At 32.1% G+C, this 18,063-nt stretch overlaps 1 protein-coding gene across 3 annotated transcripts; it reads left to right on the forward strand.

The window, feature by feature from the left end:
• Nucleotides 1-2,043: 2,043 nt before the first annotated feature.
• On the forward strand, nt 2,044-6,451 carry LOC108197058 (protein WVD2-like 4). 3 transcript variants are annotated; one of them, XM_017364538.2, is made up of 8 exons: nt 2,044-2,225; nt 3,159-3,231; nt 3,597-4,542; nt 4,893-4,984; nt 5,089-5,182; nt 5,280-5,351; nt 5,533-5,643; nt 5,860-6,451. In XM_017364538.2, the coding sequence occupies exons 3-8, from the start codon at nt 3,610-3,612 to the stop codon at nt 6,154-6,156; spliced, it is 1,599 nt and encodes a 532-aa protein (XP_017220027.1). In that variant the 5' UTR covers nt 2,044-2,225; nt 3,159-3,231; nt 3,597-3,609; the 3' UTR covers nt 6,157-6,451. The 3 variants fall into 3 exon arrangements, with proteins under 3 accessions (XP_017220027.1, XP_017220026.1, XP_017220028.1); XM_017364537.2 differs by lacking the exon at nt 3,159-3,231 and having other exon boundaries at nt 2,045-2,225; XM_017364539.2 differs by lacking the exon at nt 3,159-3,231 and having other exon boundaries at nt 2,047-2,225; nt 4,896-4,984.
• The last annotated feature ends 11,612 nt before the right edge of the window (nt 6,452-18,063 follow it).

The raw sequence follows: 18,063 nt of genomic DNA on the forward strand, positions 1-18,063 counted from the left end.
TAAAATGTTTGTTCGGGTAATTTTGACTTATTAATAATTAATGGGTCATTAAAAAAAAATAACAATAATAACAAAAATGATTTATATGTAACTTATGTTTTAGGAGTATTTTTATTAAAAAAAAGTAAAAAAAAAGTAACTCAATGAAAAAATACATCAAACTTTACCTAATTTATAACTTTTAATCAACTTATTACTTATTATACAAACACATTATTTTTCAACTTAAAAGTCAAAAATAACTTAAAACTCTTTCAACCCCAGACTCTGTTGCTGAAAAGTATTCTTTCACGTAACAGTATTCTGTGATGAAAGTATGAAACACATAACATCAACACAACCGGAATCAATAAAACTATCTTGTGCCACTAATCAATTGCGACGTAACTTCTTTATGTCAGAAGGATTTTCTTCATTATGCTCCTGGTTGGACCTCATTCTCTAATTCCTTGGTATTGGATGTTCCTGATTGTTCAAGAGCTGCTGGCTGTGGCCTCGAAGCAAAATTATCCAAGAATCATAAGTTGAAAAATCATTTGAATCCAACTACATATGATAAGTCTCTTAGATAATCTTCAACTTTATCTGCAGCGGCTGCCACTTCTTTTGTGATCTTACAAAGCACGTAGCTTTGGTAGTCAGGAAGTAAAAATTCATGCATATGCCCCTCATCATCCGTCGATAAACACAAAATCCGGTTGCTAAAGTGAAGTGTCAACGGAATTACCAACGAAATAAATTATTAGTAAATGGTAATATCCTGGTAAACTGTTATCAACAAAAATATACTACCCGTCGAGAAATTTACAACTTATTTTAATTAGCAGATAAATCATTATCCAAATTAAATATCCATAGAAGTTAGATCATTATTCAACATCATATCATGTAACCCACTCATTTAAAAGTTTAGGATATTAGAAGAAGAGTTTATATGAAAAACATATTATTTGGCATAAATAATTGATAAAATGATATTTATTATTATTCTAAAAATTAATTATTAACTGTTATGAAAATTAGTCCAAATGATACTAGATGTCTTCCTCTAACTTGCAGTTCCCCTAAAAAAGAATGAAGCCTTCCTTGCACTCCACTCTCCATGCTCAAGCTCAACCAACTCAGCAAATTCATTTTCAGTGGATTTATTAAGTTTTACATAGGACACTGAATAATTTAATGAATTTTCTTTTTTATTTTACAATTTCTTATAAGAGTGTGAATTCTTTGGATGGGTGTCGGTCATGGACCTATACGAGTCATCAATAAAATATAAAGTTACTTTTCAATAGCTAACAGGCTGTGCAAAAATAGAGCCAAGCCAACTCAAATTTTGAAAATGATAACTTAGCCATTTGTAGTCAAAACGTGAGATGATAAAAAGGGGAACAGGTAGAAAAAGATTATAAGTGGGGGTTGGGATAATTAATTAGATGGTGTTGTGGCTTTATCGAAAGGGTTAAGTGGAGTCATCATATGAATCTGGCCCTGCATAATAATTGTGATTAGCCCATAATAGTTACTCTTTTAGCTGATATAATACCAACATTTTGACAAATCATCTGCTTAAGAAGATAATTTGTCAATTCTAGGCTTAATTTAGTAGTAAATAAATTTGTAATTATTTAAGTGGAGATTTTGTACCAAATCTGTTTTTCAAAATGACGTGAAGTGTTAGAAATATAAGCATAAGATCCATAAATTAGCATCCTCTAACACTTTGAGATTTTAGATGGAATGATTCTCTATATGATATCAGAACTCAAGTTTGTGGGAGGTTTAAAATTTTAGATGGAGTGATTATCTGCATGAATACTTAACATTTTTAATTATTTATAAATGTAATTTAGATTTTCCAAGCAAAGAGCACGAATTGTCATATTATCGTTAAATCGAAAGATGACACAAAATTAATCGACTAGAACGCGAAATATAATCCGAAATTTGAATATATTTTACTTCGAAAGGATATAACTGTCATTTTCTCATGCTTATGTTTCACCTAAAATGAAAAAAGCACTGAACACCCCTCAGCAAATTCAGAAAGATTCTGTTAAGTGTACTAAACGAGACTTTAATTTAAAACTTCTAAACGCCGTTACTGTACTTTAACCAGCATACCCCTGTATATAAATATGTGTATGTTCTGTAGCAGACACACACAAGTTCACACACTAGCTACAGCAAGAACTCAGATAGCCCACCAAAGATCAAAGCTTTAATTTGTAAGAAACCTCTCTATTTTTCTTTACTTGCAATCTTTTTTTACTTCTTGATCTCTTTGTGCATGCTGTGATGTTCTTTTAATCTTTTTGGTTGATGAATAGATCTATGTAAATTGATGATCTTCATTGTATATGGTGCTTCATTGTGTTCAAATATTTTTGTTTAAGTAAGGTGGTGCTTTAAAATTAATTGTTTAAATTGATGATCTTCATTTTATATGGTGAATACTGGTAAGTGAAAGAATTGGAGCTTTAAATTTTATATGGTGAATGCTGGAGTGGTGGGTTTTGATTGTTTTGCAATAAGACACAAGATATGAAATTGGGTGGATTTTAGTTGTCAGACTTGTATATTTAATAATATTTAAATCTGTGAGAATATTTGGCATATCATTCTCTTTTGCTTCATGTTCATTCTGAGAATATTTTGTGTTCTGTTTATTCACCTTTTTAAGTTATATTGTGTGTCAGTATCTAAATTAAAAGTTTTGTTTAAATTGCAATGACAACAAAATGACTGTAATCGTTGGTATAATATGGCTTCCGAAAATGGTTTTTTGTGCTAAGAATGGACTTGCACTCCGATGTTAGTTGCATTTTGCCACTAAATAATTCCAAATTTTACTAAATTTTTGTATATCTCTCCCAATTTTCATTTCTAGTGCATCAACTTAAATTTCATTTAAGGTTGATTGGTGATGTGCTAGGATGCATAATCCAACCTTGGTTGCAATTTTGGAACGAAGTGCGCATTTATGTGTATTTGTATGTAGATATGCGACTTCTTTGGAGTTGTGGTTTTCTGAACTTCTTAAAAGTACAGAATGCAACCAAGTTAGTCATTGCATTGGACTTGCTCTTAGCAAATGTGGGTGTGTGATCACATTTGAAATAAAATTTTGTACTAATCCAGTTATTCATGTATGTTGGGAGGTATTGTGTATACGTGTGTGCGCGCCTGTGAGCAAATAGCTATCTATTATGATGTTCATTGGATTCGGACCAAGTAATGTCTACCCACCTTGCTTTTCTTTAGTTGTAACTTGTTTGTTGCTTTACTGGCTTCTTACTTGGCTTGATATTTAATAATTCTTCTTATCTGTTTTTTCAATAATTTATTCGGAAGACTTTTTTATATTTTAAACATCTTCTATTTTCTGTCTTGTTAATTTTACATATTCAGGTGTTTTTGGTCTGTGTTTTCATCTACTAGTGTGTTTAGAACTCATCAGAATTCAATGTATTTTAGTTGATAACATAACAGAGGAAACTGATTTCCTGGATTTTTTGGCACATGTAGCATATTTTGATTCTCATGCCTGTTAAAAATTTAGTCTTTTAATACAAATTTATTTTTGCTTGTTTATGTAGTTGTAATCTTTTGATGGAAGTTACTGATATCTGCATGGATAAGGAGCCGGATCATGTTGTTTATGTGAATGGTGATTCCCACAATTCAAACCATGAAGCTGGATGTTTTTATGATTTTCTGGATTCGCACAAGAATACTATAGAAAGCCTGGAACCCAGTATGCAGAATATCAATGATGAGAAAGAAATTACCGAAGCTAGGGATGCTGATGTGAAGGGCTGCACTGCTAAAGTCTCTGTTCAAATTACCAAAGCCTTGAAAGATGAAGAAAAGGAGGAACAAAAGATACCAAGCTCACAAGATAAGTTCTCCTTATCAGACGAGAATATCAAATCGGAACCTGAGGCTCAAAATGACAGGAAAGTGATTGCCGAAGCTAAGGATTCTGAAGTTAAGGAATGCACTGTTGAAGTCTCTGTTGAAAATTGTGAAACCTTTACCGCTGAACAAAAGGAGGAACAGGATATACCATCCATTAAATGCGAGTTAAGTTTATCAGAGAAGAAGATCAAATCTGAACCTGAAACCATGAAGGATGAGTGCCTGAAAGAGATTTCTGAAATTAAGGAGTGTGAAGTGAAAAACTGCATGACTGTAGACTCTGTTAACATTTCTAGAGCCATTGAGGCTAAAGATGAAAAGGAGCAAGTTATCACAATCTTGAAATGTCAGTCTAGCTTATTCGAGGAGAAAGTGGAACCGGAAACTGAAATCAGAAAGGACGACTGTAAAAGCAATGGAGGTTTGGTGAAACCTGCAAACAAAATTATTGCTGGAAATGCCAAGACAAAACATACTGTTCCACAGCCATTTGCTTTAGCAACTGAAAGGCGTGCTTTAAGTGGAACGCGCCCCACTAAGCCTGAGACGGAAATTTGTGCTCCTCCGAGTAAATCACCTCATCCAAAGAGTTTACAGACCCCGGTTTCTAAGAAGCAATTTGAGGTAAAGGCCATTGTTAACAGCTATGTCGTCATGCTTTAATCTTCCTTTTTTCCCCTTCTTTTACATTTATTCACTTCACGCTACAGACAGGAGTTATTTTTCATAACAATGCTACTGTATTTCTCTGTTAAGTGTTTTAACTGTTGATAATATGTCCTCGGATCCTCATCTGCTCTTACAGAAGCCTATAAATTTAGCATTTAAGCCTCATACGTATTTAGCTGGTTTTGTGAGAACACAATCTATATGGCCTCCTCTTGTACTTGCTCAAAGATTGTTTCCCCTGAATGTAATATTAAAGGAATGTTCATTAAGGTATTCTTGGTACTTATTTTCTAATCATTCCTTAGCAGATTGTCTCACCCTTGGTAGCAAGGAGACCATTACAACCTACTAACAAGAAGCATCCTGATGATGATGATTCCTGTTCTGTTGCTTCCTCGTATCCTTTTCATCTCAATAGTTACCTTCTGTGCTTATTTAATCCTTTAATTCCTGTATTTCCCCATCTAACATGGTTAAGTGATGATCCTTAACTATGCAAAGAATGGCTCCATCAGCAAGGACTACTAAGCACAGGATAACTTTTGCATCTGCTCCTCTGTTCAGGTCCACTACACGTGCTGAGAGACGAAAGGAGGTAGTTTTCTTATCCCTAATTTAGCAAATTTTACATCTAAGAATTTAGAAGTAAAAAACATGCTACCACATATTTATATGTTTTTCCCATTTATTAGTTCTATACAAAATTGGAGGAAAAGCACCAAGCAATGGAGGCTGAGAAATCTCAGTGGGAAGCAAGGACCAAGGTAAATCATTACATTCGTAAAAAAAAATATAAATCTGAACCTGATACTGTGAGCTATCAGTTTTTATACTAGCAGTTTATGCACTCTTAGTCTGCAGACACAATTTCCCACTACATATGCATCTTGCGTCGTACATTAGTCTTTTATTTTCTGTAAATAAATCCATCTTTAAATTTTTTAGGAAGAGAAGGAAGAGGCTCTTAAGAAACTAAGAAAGAGTTTGGTGTTCAAGGCAAACCCAATGCCAAGCTTTTATGTTGAGGGACCACCACCAAAGGTTGAATTGAAAAAGGTAACCTGACGATTATTCAGCTTGAATTGAGAAGTAGGCTCTCTTGATTATCAGTTTATGAAATTGAAGTGGAAAGATTGAAAATCTCTGAATTTAGTAGTAAAATTTATTTAATTAGCAGCAAAATCTGTACCTAAACTCTCATGGCAGGTTTTGGATTTCTTTAATCTACTTACAATGTAGAATTATATAAGTGATCACTTCATTAAATTTCAGCCACCGCCAACTCGTGCAAAATCGCCCAAATTGGGCAGAAGGAAGAGCTGTAGTGATGCAGCTGGTCATGATAAAGGTATAGGAGTCTCTGGCCAAGGAATGCGGTACAGTCTTGGCTGTCACATAGATGGTGCAACAACTGCTAAGAAGGATATGAAGGACAATTTAACCGTCAAAAATGTGAATGTTACTTCTAAATTTCAAGATGAGCCCAAGCAGATATCAAGAGACAAGAAAGCATCCATTTCACCGAGGATGAGAGCCCAAGGGAATTTGAACATTACTGTTCAATCATAAGTCTTGAGTTTCTTAATAATTTATTCAGGAGAAGAAATTTGTTGTGATTCTCGGGGCTACATAAAAAGAGTGCCTTTGGATTTCTGAAGCTGCAAGTACTTGTTGCAGTAGTTTGCGTAGTATTTAAGTGTAAATTATCTTTTAAGTTATTCGCATAATCAGGAACTTAAAGTTCCTATTTTATTGACATCTTGTAAGTTTAATGTGTGGAGAGGCCAAATTTTTTCTTTAACTTGTTTAATGACATGGACATTGAATATAGAAGTGTGGATGTAAACACACCCCTTTGCTTCCAGATCCTTCATTAATAGTTGAACCCTCGACCTCTTGTTATCAAGACAACGGGTTAGTCACTTGGTCACGAGACTGGGTCATGACAAAGTCTTGAATCATCAGAGAAAACATGCCTAGCCGGTTTTTATGTCACGAATAAGATTAAAGCGCAGTACATGCTAAATAAGTAGAAGAAAAATTGTTATGCAAAAAGGTCCCAAGCTTTGTTCAGACTTCTTATAATTCCAAACTTGAATTCAATCAGCAAGTTCTTATAATTCAGACCCTGAATTCATTATTCAATCGGCAAGTTTCACAGACATATTTTCCGCTCTTGTGCAGGGGTAGGTACCCCGAGCTGGACGCAAGAGCCAAGATCAAGTGGTAGAGTGGATGCCAACTTTAGTCCCATATCAAGTCCTGTATTGTGTTAAGTTAAAAGAAGAATTTTCATGTATGTAAGGAGCCAAACAACTTATCTGGAGTTAACGGGTGTCGCGTTGCCCAGCAAGTAGCATTAGAGCTCATGGCAAAAAGTTGATTCTGGAGCTGTAGGTCGTGGTTGGAGATCTTAGATGGCTTGTGTAGAAAGTCTTCTTGACATTATAGTTGGTCACGTGGCGTGAACTTCACTTGAAGATTTTGAATAACTTATCAAAAAATTTCCATAAACTAAAGTAGGTCGAGTTGTCTTGAATATAAGCACCCAGACAGTGCTTGAATCATGACTCGATATCTTGGATAGCTTGTGTCGAAAGTCTTCTTCACAAGATGATTGCGTATCTTTCTTTTGGCTTATTTTGATAATTTTATAATTTACGCAGGCAAAGAATCGGTCGGTAACATATCTATGAACAAAAATTGAAAACTCATCGTCATATATAAAAGCGAAGAAAATACGAAACTACAGGGCGGGTTAATTAGGCCATCTACAGTACTGCACGATACATGCAAGCTTACAGAGCGGACAAAGAGTAGTGATAATTGCACTTGGTTCTGATATGAGTTCGTTGGCAAGTTGCAGACACTAGTATTTTCGAACAAGACACCAGTTAAGCCTTTTAACCATCTGGAATTTGTGTATAAAAGCCGGAGTCCAATAATTGAATTTGTCAGTACAAACCCTACCTCCTTCTTTATTCGTCAAACCAATCATACTTGTAACAAAGCAAGTAACGTTTAGTTGCTTTGGCCCGTGAAACTAGTTCAGCGACATGGTACTTCAGATTAAACATTTCAGACCAGAGTAAATTTCACTCACAAGAATGTACGATAGGGTAAAAATGTATGAAAACATTATTTTTGTTGATTGCAAATCCATCGGCCACCTCATTTCTACTCGCTCGATTCTTCACTAGATCATTTCTATCGGAAAGACGTATTTCATCTTTAATGGAAATTTATAAATATGCGATTCATGCTCTTAAAACATAGATGAAAAAAAGTCGAGACTAATATATTCTAGCAGATGGAGTATAAACGATACGATTATCGAAATATGACCATCAAATTATATATATAGAACAATAACAATATATTATATCTTTAAAATATAAATATAATTATTAGAAAATACCATTTAACAAAATTTAAATATTTATTATTCTATGTTATAAGTAATGTTTTCAGCTTCTTCAAAACGAAATGATCTTTAGTGCATAATATCCTTGAATTTTGAAGATTTCAATTCAGTTCAAACTGATTAGCTAACAAGAAATATATCAAAATTTCATTTTCATGTGATTAATGGATTATGATGTACAAAATATGATATATCAATGATTTATAGAATTACAAAATAATCTGACAGATAAATAATTTATTTTAATTGGACAGTTTTTATGTATGTAAGAGTAATGTTATTAGTTTATAATTACTTAATTGAGTGAATCAATCATATATTATCAATTAAGATTTAGACAAAAAAATTGATTATATTTTTCAGGATATCTAATTTTTTTGAGATTATAATGAGTTAAGTTTCATGTAGTCCACATATTTACTGTAGTACCGTAGACCACGTATGTTCTGCAACTATAGAATGACATAAAAACATTGTAAAATGTATGAAACTTGTTATTTTGTGAAATACATTCTATAAATATCACTATTTCATGAAAAATATTGAAAATCATTTATGTTCGACAAGTAGAACACATATGTTCTGTAATATGTAAATATGTTCTGCAAACTTAACATGTTTTGCAGAATAATGTGTTTTCACTATTTACCTTGTAGAATGTTTAACAAAATAATGATGTTTATAGAACATGATTTGCAAAATAACACATTTTGCAATATTTTTATGCCATTTTATAGTTGTAAAACATACGTGGTCTACGATACTACAGCCTGTTTAACTGCCGAAAGCTTTTAACTGGGGAGCAGACACCCTGTAATTCCTTTAAGCTCAAGCTTAGAATCATCACATTAACCAATTCACACTTACGTATCACATTATTTCTTTTTCCATAAGTAGGAAAGTAGAGGGAGCTTCCTTCACTTCCATTTCAAGAACTAGCTACTTAGTTTTGTATTTTTAGCTAAAAGTCATAGCTTAATTGGGCAATATCGTTTCTAGCTAGATAATTCTCTATCTTTTGTTATTGCTGTTAGTAGATCCCACATAATATCTTTCTATTCAAAATTTTTATTAGGAAAAAGGGCTTTTTTTAAAATATCTAAATTATAATTTAAAAAATAAAATACGATCCAACTATATATGTAACCTCAATTATTAGTGGCAAAAAATGAAAAACAACTGTTTGCAACCAGCATTTCAATAAATTGTATTTTTTGAAAATAATGTTGAAATTTTATAAAGATAATAATAAGACTACCAATATAATGCAGAAAAACTAACACTTATATTTACAAACCAGAATACACTTAATGACTACATTGTGTTCTCTCTGTTGTAAATAAAACTGAACGTACATGTAGGATATATATACCCTGATAGAAACTGAATGCAAGAGAAACACTAGCTAATAACTACTTCCTACAAATACTCCAACATCCCCACTTATTCAAAACTCCTCTTGGTATTACTGAAACAAACAAATAACCTATTCTATCTCCTGTTAACCTGGTTTACGTGATTCAGCACTAACCCAAATAAATAATACATAATAAAAATATTATTATCTAAAAACATGTTTTAGATTAAATCCCAACAAATAATTTTAAAAGTATGACTATTGTTACAAATTCCAAAAAAAAAAATGCCTAAACAAAATTCTGTTTCAAAATATTTTCTTCTCAGGTACATGTAGCCATGTAGGCGCAAGAATAATGAAATGAGTTTCCTAATGAAATTCCCCTCTCTCAAATCTGAAAAAATAAGAAGTGAGTGGTGTGACATATTATACGCGTCAAAGTTACATTACCTTATAATTGTCACATGTCAATCAAACTCATTTATCTTCTCCGCAGGTATATAAAGGGGCCATGAATAACCTTGCATGGTTACATACAAACTCAATATTTCTCCTTATAGTCTCTCTCTTTCACACACACATACTCTGATACTCATAAACATGGGCTGTGGGGAATGCCGTCTGGTTCGAGGCCAACCCGAAGCACAATATCATCGATTCATCGGAATGATCTCGGACCAGGCTTCATTCCCCCCAGCTTCTGTGAATGATCACTCAATTCCCAGAAAACTGTTCATCACTTGCTTCTTTTTCACTCTTATCATTTTCCACAGATCTCAGGTACATTTACACTGTATTTATATATAAGTTGTGTTGTTTGGCTGTTGCTCATTATGTCTGTTCTCAGAAATGTATTAAATCAAGTATTACTATCATACTAAATTAATCTTCATGTTGATTTATGGTGGACAATTCAATTATATGCATGTTGATGATATTATCTTAGTTTTGCAGTTGCATTCATAATTCATATCCATTAATTGATTCTTGAGTTATGGCAGTTTCTTCTTTATTTATGTTCCTTCTGCATAGAAACTTGGCAGTTGGTGAATCAATTATATTGCTCATCTTTGCATTATGAAAAAGTTGAAATACTTATCTAGTGTAAGAATGGTAAAAATGAACTTATCTTTGCATAATTGCATGATATCCCAATTTATTGCAGTAACTAGAACAATTTTGATATTTTTTTTAAATCCATTTAATGAAAATCTAAATTTTAATTTATCTTCATTTTGATAAAGGGAACTAGTACATTAGAATCAGGACTTTGTTTTCATTAAACAAGTGTTATTCAGAATTTTGTGATTCACAATTTCTGTGTCTTGTGAGAGACAGAATTATTTAATTATATTACCTGATTTGGAGGTTGTATATCTTAAGCTTTACTTTCGGATTTGGTCCACTTTGAACCATTTATTTCTTGAAGTTTTCACCAAATACCAACTTTGATAGATAGTGATGATGGGCTAGTGTGTAAATATGACTATTTACAATCATATAAAGGTCAAAAGAAAAGTAACTCTTTGTTTAATCTTTTCTACCCTTTGTTTCTTTTTTACCTTGCTCTATACTTTGCTTGTGTTGAGTAACAAAGAATATGAACCAACAAATCTACAAAGACCTTTAATCAATAAATATTAACTTTAACTATTTTTGGGTTTTTATACCACTTTATTATTGTTGTGAATAGAAAACCAAAAATTGAGATTGTGATTTACCATTGAGATTTTACCATCTTTCTTTTTCAAACCTTATGGGGTTAGGCCCATGTAATCATGACTTTCTTATAAGTCATTGGCCCATTCTAAAATTGATAGTAGTAGATACATAGTAGGGTCAAATTCTACCCAACTAGGGACTTATGGACATTTGGAAGGAGATGTAAAACCATGTGGGCTTGTCCTTGGACATTATGTACCATATTGTCCCCACGTTAAAGTGTCTTAATCCACAGTTAATTTTGTTTGTTGTAGCTATATTCAAGTACTTGAAAAGAAAAAGGGTCACAAAATTTAACAAATTTAATTAAAATAGTTTATTTGTAAATAGATTTATATAACATGTTTTCAATATAAGCATGTGCTTGTTTGGTAAAATAATTCATTCAAAATACAGAGACTTATTTTCATGAAAAAGTATTTATTTAAAAAATTTCTAAAAGATAAATAATTTAGAGACTTATTTTCATGCAGAAGTATTTATTTAAAAATTTTCCAAAAGATAAATAATTTAGATGTGTGATATAAATTGAATTGGTTATGAAAATTAATATTTTCCCGTGTCTGGTACATAAAAAAAAATACGATTAAAAGGAAAAGAACAACGTTTCAGACTGACAGGTGTGGGTTATGGCCATATTTGGGGATCAGCGGTTAGCGGTTAGGGCATTGAATTAGATGTTTTGACTAGCTGATTGAAATAGATGTTTTGACTAGCGGATTTGACTAGCGGTTTCGTGTAAAACTGTTTGGTAAATATCTGTTTCATTAGCTTTTTATGACACATACTAAAACTGCTAACCCAAAAAGCTTCTCAAAGTAGTTTTTTGAAAATTAGCTTTTTGAGCCCAAACCTCTATTTCAATTCGCTAACTATCAAACACTATTATTAGCGGATTGAAATGGTCAAACCTCTAACTCACTCTAAACCTCTAATTTTTTTCCCCAACCGCGAACTTCCAAACACGGCCTATATATATTAGGGCCCTGTTTGGAAGTCAGAGGTTTGGGACAAAATTAGATGTTTTGAGTGGGTTAGAGGTTTGACCACTAGAATCCGCTAATATAAGTGTTTGGTAGTTAGAGGATTGAAATAGAGGTTTGGACCCAAAAAGGTAATTTTGAATAAGCTACTTTGAGAAGATTTTTGGGTTAGAGGTTTTGGTTTGTGTCATAAAAAGCTAATCAATCAGCTATGTACCAAACAATTTTACGAGAAACAGCTAATTCAATCCGCTAGTCAAAACATCTATTTCAATCTGCTAGTTAAAACATCTAATTCAATCCGCTAACAACTAATCCCCGAACAGGGCTTAGGTGTCTGAAAATAAATTATATACAGAAGGGGGCTAGCACTTCATGTCATATCCTCTTATATCAAGTTCCACTATATCATTACAAATGTGTACATAATATATTAGCCACCGACCTATCCAACCGTGCTCATTGGCATATATTAACTTGTCTAGAATCTTGCAAATTTACTATTTTTTAAAATATACAAGTAATTAAATTACAAAAATACCTTATTTACATCCTCATTCCTTTCGCGCCCTCCTCTTACTTTCCTCTTTTCGTGACTATCTCTTTCGCACTCTCTCTATCTATTTCTTCTACTTAATGGAGCATCTGTCTGAACATCTAAACACACCCATACTATAACTAACCCAAACGACACGGACGAAGATGACGACAACGACGTTGGAGTATAAGACTCTATCTTGGACGATGAAAGCGAAGATCGAGAAATCATCGAAAGAGATCTGGTGGCTGAAGTTGATCCAGGAGTGGAGGGGTTGGTGGGTGCTGGTGGTGATGGAGAAAAAGTTGTTATTGGCGGAGGAACATTGATTGATGCCGACAGAGGTGTTGACGGTGCCAGACGTAGTGGAAATGACGGAGATATTGTAACATTGATTGGTGCCAACTGAATTATCAAAAGATGATTTGAAGCTCTTTGTAACTGCTTATAATTGGTTGTTTTTACTTGATTTTATCGGTTTTTTTAGTTAGATTTCATGGTTGATTTTGTGATATTAATATCGGCCGGTACTCATTTTCGTCATTTGCAACTTATTATACCGTTAAAAAATTTACTATTTATGTATTAAAATCCAGCATTCTAAAAAAATTTCTGAGATATCTCTAGTATTTCTCTTTGATAAAAAAACTAAGATCAAATTTTGATATCAGACCAGTGTCCCCCGCAATATTATAAATCCCGAATAATATCTTAAAACCCGATTTTAATGCATAAAATTTTGGAACAAACAGGGGGAACCATGTATTGATAATCATTCTATATGATAGTTAATGACAGAACTCCGGCTTTTATTCTATCATAAAGACATTGAGTTGACAATTCAAAATCATGGAACTACAACATGCAAACATTTTCCATTGTTTTGATTTGTTTTTGGAGTCAACACAGGGGACAAATTAAAAAGCGAAAAATGATTTTGCAGAAAAAGAAAAAATATTATTACGTTCTTCTATTATAAAGTATAAAGCTACCACAATATGAAGATTGAGCAAACCTTTGAATATTACACTTTCTATGACTTGACTATAGCTGATCTTCATTATTAAAGCATCCAAAGACGAACACTGAAAGGACTGGGAAAAGTAAAATCTGTCTGATCTTGAAAGAGAAACTGTAATTTGTTGGGGGCAAAAAGTTGTATTGCGATTCGATCCCACAATGTTCTCCTACCAGTTTTCGTACTCTATCTTCCTCAGATTAATGAAATGTGATTCCCATTTTTTTTTATTAATATGAGTGTAGCCAATCACACATTATCATATAGATTTGAGAAAAAAATTTGAAAACAAATTTTGAGATGCTTAGCATTTTTTTATTATTATCTGTTTTGTGATGAAATCCGTGTAAGTTCAATTTTAAAAACCTCTCTAATAGGAGATATGAGATTCGATTTAGGTGACTATGTTGATTTTACCTGGCTCCCGTTTCATTTGTTTAATTTTTTCTAAGACTAAATATTTATATTTTCAAAATTATTATATAAAAAATATACTTTATATCCTATAAACTCTTTTTCATAACCAATGCATTCATATAAAATATAAAATTTTTGGTCGACCATTCGGTATTAGAATCTCAAGATCTCCTTATAGACCGTTTGGTTCAAATTTTGGAAACGGAATGAAGTGCTGAAAGGGAAATGAGAAGAATGGAAATGAATGATACTGAATTGTTTTACCATTTGGTTCTGATCCCAAAAGAGAATGAAAATTCGTGTGATTAATCTTATATTCAATTTTTTTAATATTATATAATTTCAGAACAATCAAATATATTTATATTTGAAACCAAAATAATTTATTTACATTCTTATAAATTAAAATAGTTATTAATTAACAAAAATAATAAATTTTAAAACAAATTGACATGTGAATTATATCACAATTATATTTAATTAAAAAACTAATTTGAAATTATTTTTGATTTTAAAAACAATTAATATGAAATTTTTTTATAAATTGTTTAAGAGATGATTTATAGCTCAAAATAGATTAAAGGTGAAAAAATGGAAACCAAATAGCTACGTGAGCGTGGAGAATGGGTTACGAGTAATATGAGGTAAATTTATTACTAAAATAGGGAAAAGGCAATGATGATTTTATGAATGAGGCTTATTCTTTTTCCCCATTATTTTATAAATGAGGCTGATTCCCTTTCTCTTTCTTAGTTATTTCTTGGTACTTTCTCTTTCTTAGTTATTTCTCACCAAACAGCCCCTTAATATATAACATTTTATTGTTGATATTTTTATTATCAATTTAAAATATTAAAATTGTGGTGGATATTTGCGCCCACACGTCTCCTTAATTTATAACATGTTTTTATGAACATTTTTTTTATTATAATTCAATACATTTAAACATTCTCATTAATTAACATTTTAAATTAATTTTTTGATGAATTAAGTATTACAAAATATTCAAAATCTTTTAATAAACATATTATATTTTAATAATTTATAAATCATTACTTTTTTTATAATTTATAATATAACCTTCTTTTAATTCAGTGAAATGGGCCATACACATAATATAGTTGTTGTCTGCCCAGCTGCGCTGATGCCCGTGAGGAATGAACATAGGGGAGTTTGGACAAACTTAAAAAAAACGATTTCTTGTTTAAAGTAAAGAATTGAATTAAAAGTTAGAAGGTAGAAGTTTGAAAGAAAAGTTAACATTATCAGTTTTTTAAAAATACTTTCATTTCTTTACACAAATGGATCAACAAAAGCAGAAGCTTTAGATTCCTCAAAACAAACAGCCCCACAGTCATTTTAGTACTTTTATTATTGCTCAAAAGTTGAATTAGTTGGTGCTGATACAAGGGACAAATGTAACAGATATTCACTCTTTGACCGATTGTATATTTAGGTATAGTTTTATACACATCTGGTATACCACCTCATCTTGAATATTAGACAGTTGAGGACTTGATGTAAGAGCATCTCCAACGGCGTTGGCTATAATCGTTGGCTAAATTGGACCTGTAAGACATTATGTAAAATTTGCTAAACCTGTAAGACATTTTGCTACAATGGTACTGGCTATATTGGTTGGCTATAATTTAAAAATAGTATGTTATTAATATTTTAAATTGTTAAAATAGAATATATCAGTTCAATATGGTAATAAATGATGTACAATCTTCCTACAGATTTTCTTACAGACCTGTAGAGGTTCGACAAATTTAGCCATACATAGGAGGTTGGCTAAATTTATAGACAACAGCTCATCATGGTTGGAGTTGTGTTTTTGAAGCTGTTGGCTAAATCTTTTTATTTTAAGTATGCCAACTCATCTTTTAGCCAAGGGCTTTAGACGGTTGGAGATGCTCTAACAACCGCTCTAGATCTGGCTGTCATTTATATGATCACAAAGTTAAATTTATTCTTTTAATTTAATAAATATATGCCGGGGCTAAAGTTAAAAGACAATGTTCTATCATATTAAGGTTAAGAAGAAATGCTTGACAAAAAAATGAAAAAGATATATTAATTAATATGTTAAAGGCTCTCTTTGTTGAATATTCAGCTATGATATCTAACTCTTTAAGATAATAATATAAGGGATCAATTCTTTAAGATAACAAGATAAGGGATTGATTGAGAAGGTCGGGAGTTTGATATACTACGGTCGGATTGAATAGAGGATGGAGATCAAAAGGCTAAATTGTAAAAATTATTTTGAGAAATTTTTTGAGGCAAAGGTTTTGACATGTGTCATAAAAATCTATTCAAACAGCTATTTTCTGAACAGTTTTACAAAAATCGCTAATTCAACCCGCTGGTCTAAACATATATTCCAATGAGTTAGTTAAAACATCCTAATCAATCCGCTAACAACTAAGCGCTAACCGCTTATTGCCAAGTAGGGCCCGTACATAAATTCTTCCATTCTTTGAGATAAATTATTAAAGAAGTTTTTTGTAATTATCTACTCCCTCCGTCCCATTTAATTTTATACGTTCACTGTTTGACATGCACTTTAATGCTTCTATAAAATATGGTTGTCTAACTTATTTTCACATTTTTATTTCCTGAAAAAAATTTAATAATTAAATTTTTATTCAGAAAAAATATAAAAATAAATTATAAAACTACTCCCTCCGTCCCAGCCAATTCTTTACGTTTGGTTTGGGCACGGAGGTTAAGAAATATGTATAAAGTAGTGGAAAAGAGGAAGAAAAGTGGGTGAAGTGGTGGGACCCGTCAATTTTTAATGAATAAAAGAGAGATAGTGGAGTAAAAGTAGTGTGAAAAGGGAGTAAAAGTAGTGTGAAAAGGGAGGAAAAGTTGGGAAGTGGTGGGACCCATTGACTATTTTTGGTAAGTTTTGGAATGTAAAGAATTGGATGGGACATCCCAAAAAGGAAACTGTAAAGAATCTGGTGGGACGGAGGGAGTATATTTTGAAGAAGCAGTAAAGTGTATACCGCTCCCTCGTGTATACAAGGGACAGAGGGAGTAACTTACAGTGATAAAATTATGGGATCGTTTGTTTGAGTTTAAAATAAATAATTCTCGCTTAAAATAAAAAAATGAAGCAGAAGTTAGAAACAAGTTAAAATTTATAAGTGATTAAAAGTATTTGGGAAAGAAGTAGAAATCATGAAAAAAACTACTATGTTTAATTTTTTTAAATACTTCTTAACTTTTTACATGTGATACAAATAAATATTTTTAACTTTACATCTCCTCCAGTTTTAAAAGCGGGGCAAACACCCACTATAGTTAAATTTTCCACAAGTACAAGCACAAGCACATAAAGCATAGAGAGCAATTAATTTTAGCTAACAAGTGTGAAATCATTTCTGAGTTCTGACTATGAAGTATGAACTGGGTAAGGACAAGCTGAACAGTTACTTAACTGGCCTGCAAATACCTGTACACAGATATAAAAAAAATGAAAAATGAAATAAAAAGTACTTCCTCCGTCTCTTAATACTTTTCTCATTTGTACTTTTCACGTTTGCCAATACACACTTTTAATCATTAATATTTTTAGTTTTGTATTAGTATTAAATATAAAAATTTCACTGTATTAAAGTACTCATAAATACGAATCTAACAAGATCACTCGTGGCTATATTTGGTCATATAAATTATACGTAAATTAGTAATTTGTCTCATGTCGTGAACAGTTCCAACATCCCAAATGGGAAAAGTAAAAAGAATCAGAGGGAGTATAATATCTTTCTTACAAGTTACGTACAACTCACTTCCCCAATCCATGCCCACTATTTTCTACCAACAAATTATATCCCCACGCAAATAAAATAACAAAATATACTTATCCATCTACAGCTCATACATCCACGCGCCTACCTTCTCCGTTCGTTCCACGCGCAACGCTTTCCATTTCAAACTCTCCGCGCGTAATTCACACGTCCCCTCATCTCCTCTCCACACCTCTCTCGCATCCACGTGTTTCTC

The sequence above is a fragment of the Daucus carota genome, chromosome 8 (genome assembly GCF_001625215.2).
Source record: "Daucus carota subsp. sativus chromosome 8, DH1 v3.0, whole genome shotgun sequence".
In the NCBI taxonomy this organism is placed as follows: Eukaryota; Viridiplantae; Streptophyta; class Magnoliopsida; order Apiales; family Apiaceae; genus Daucus; species Daucus carota.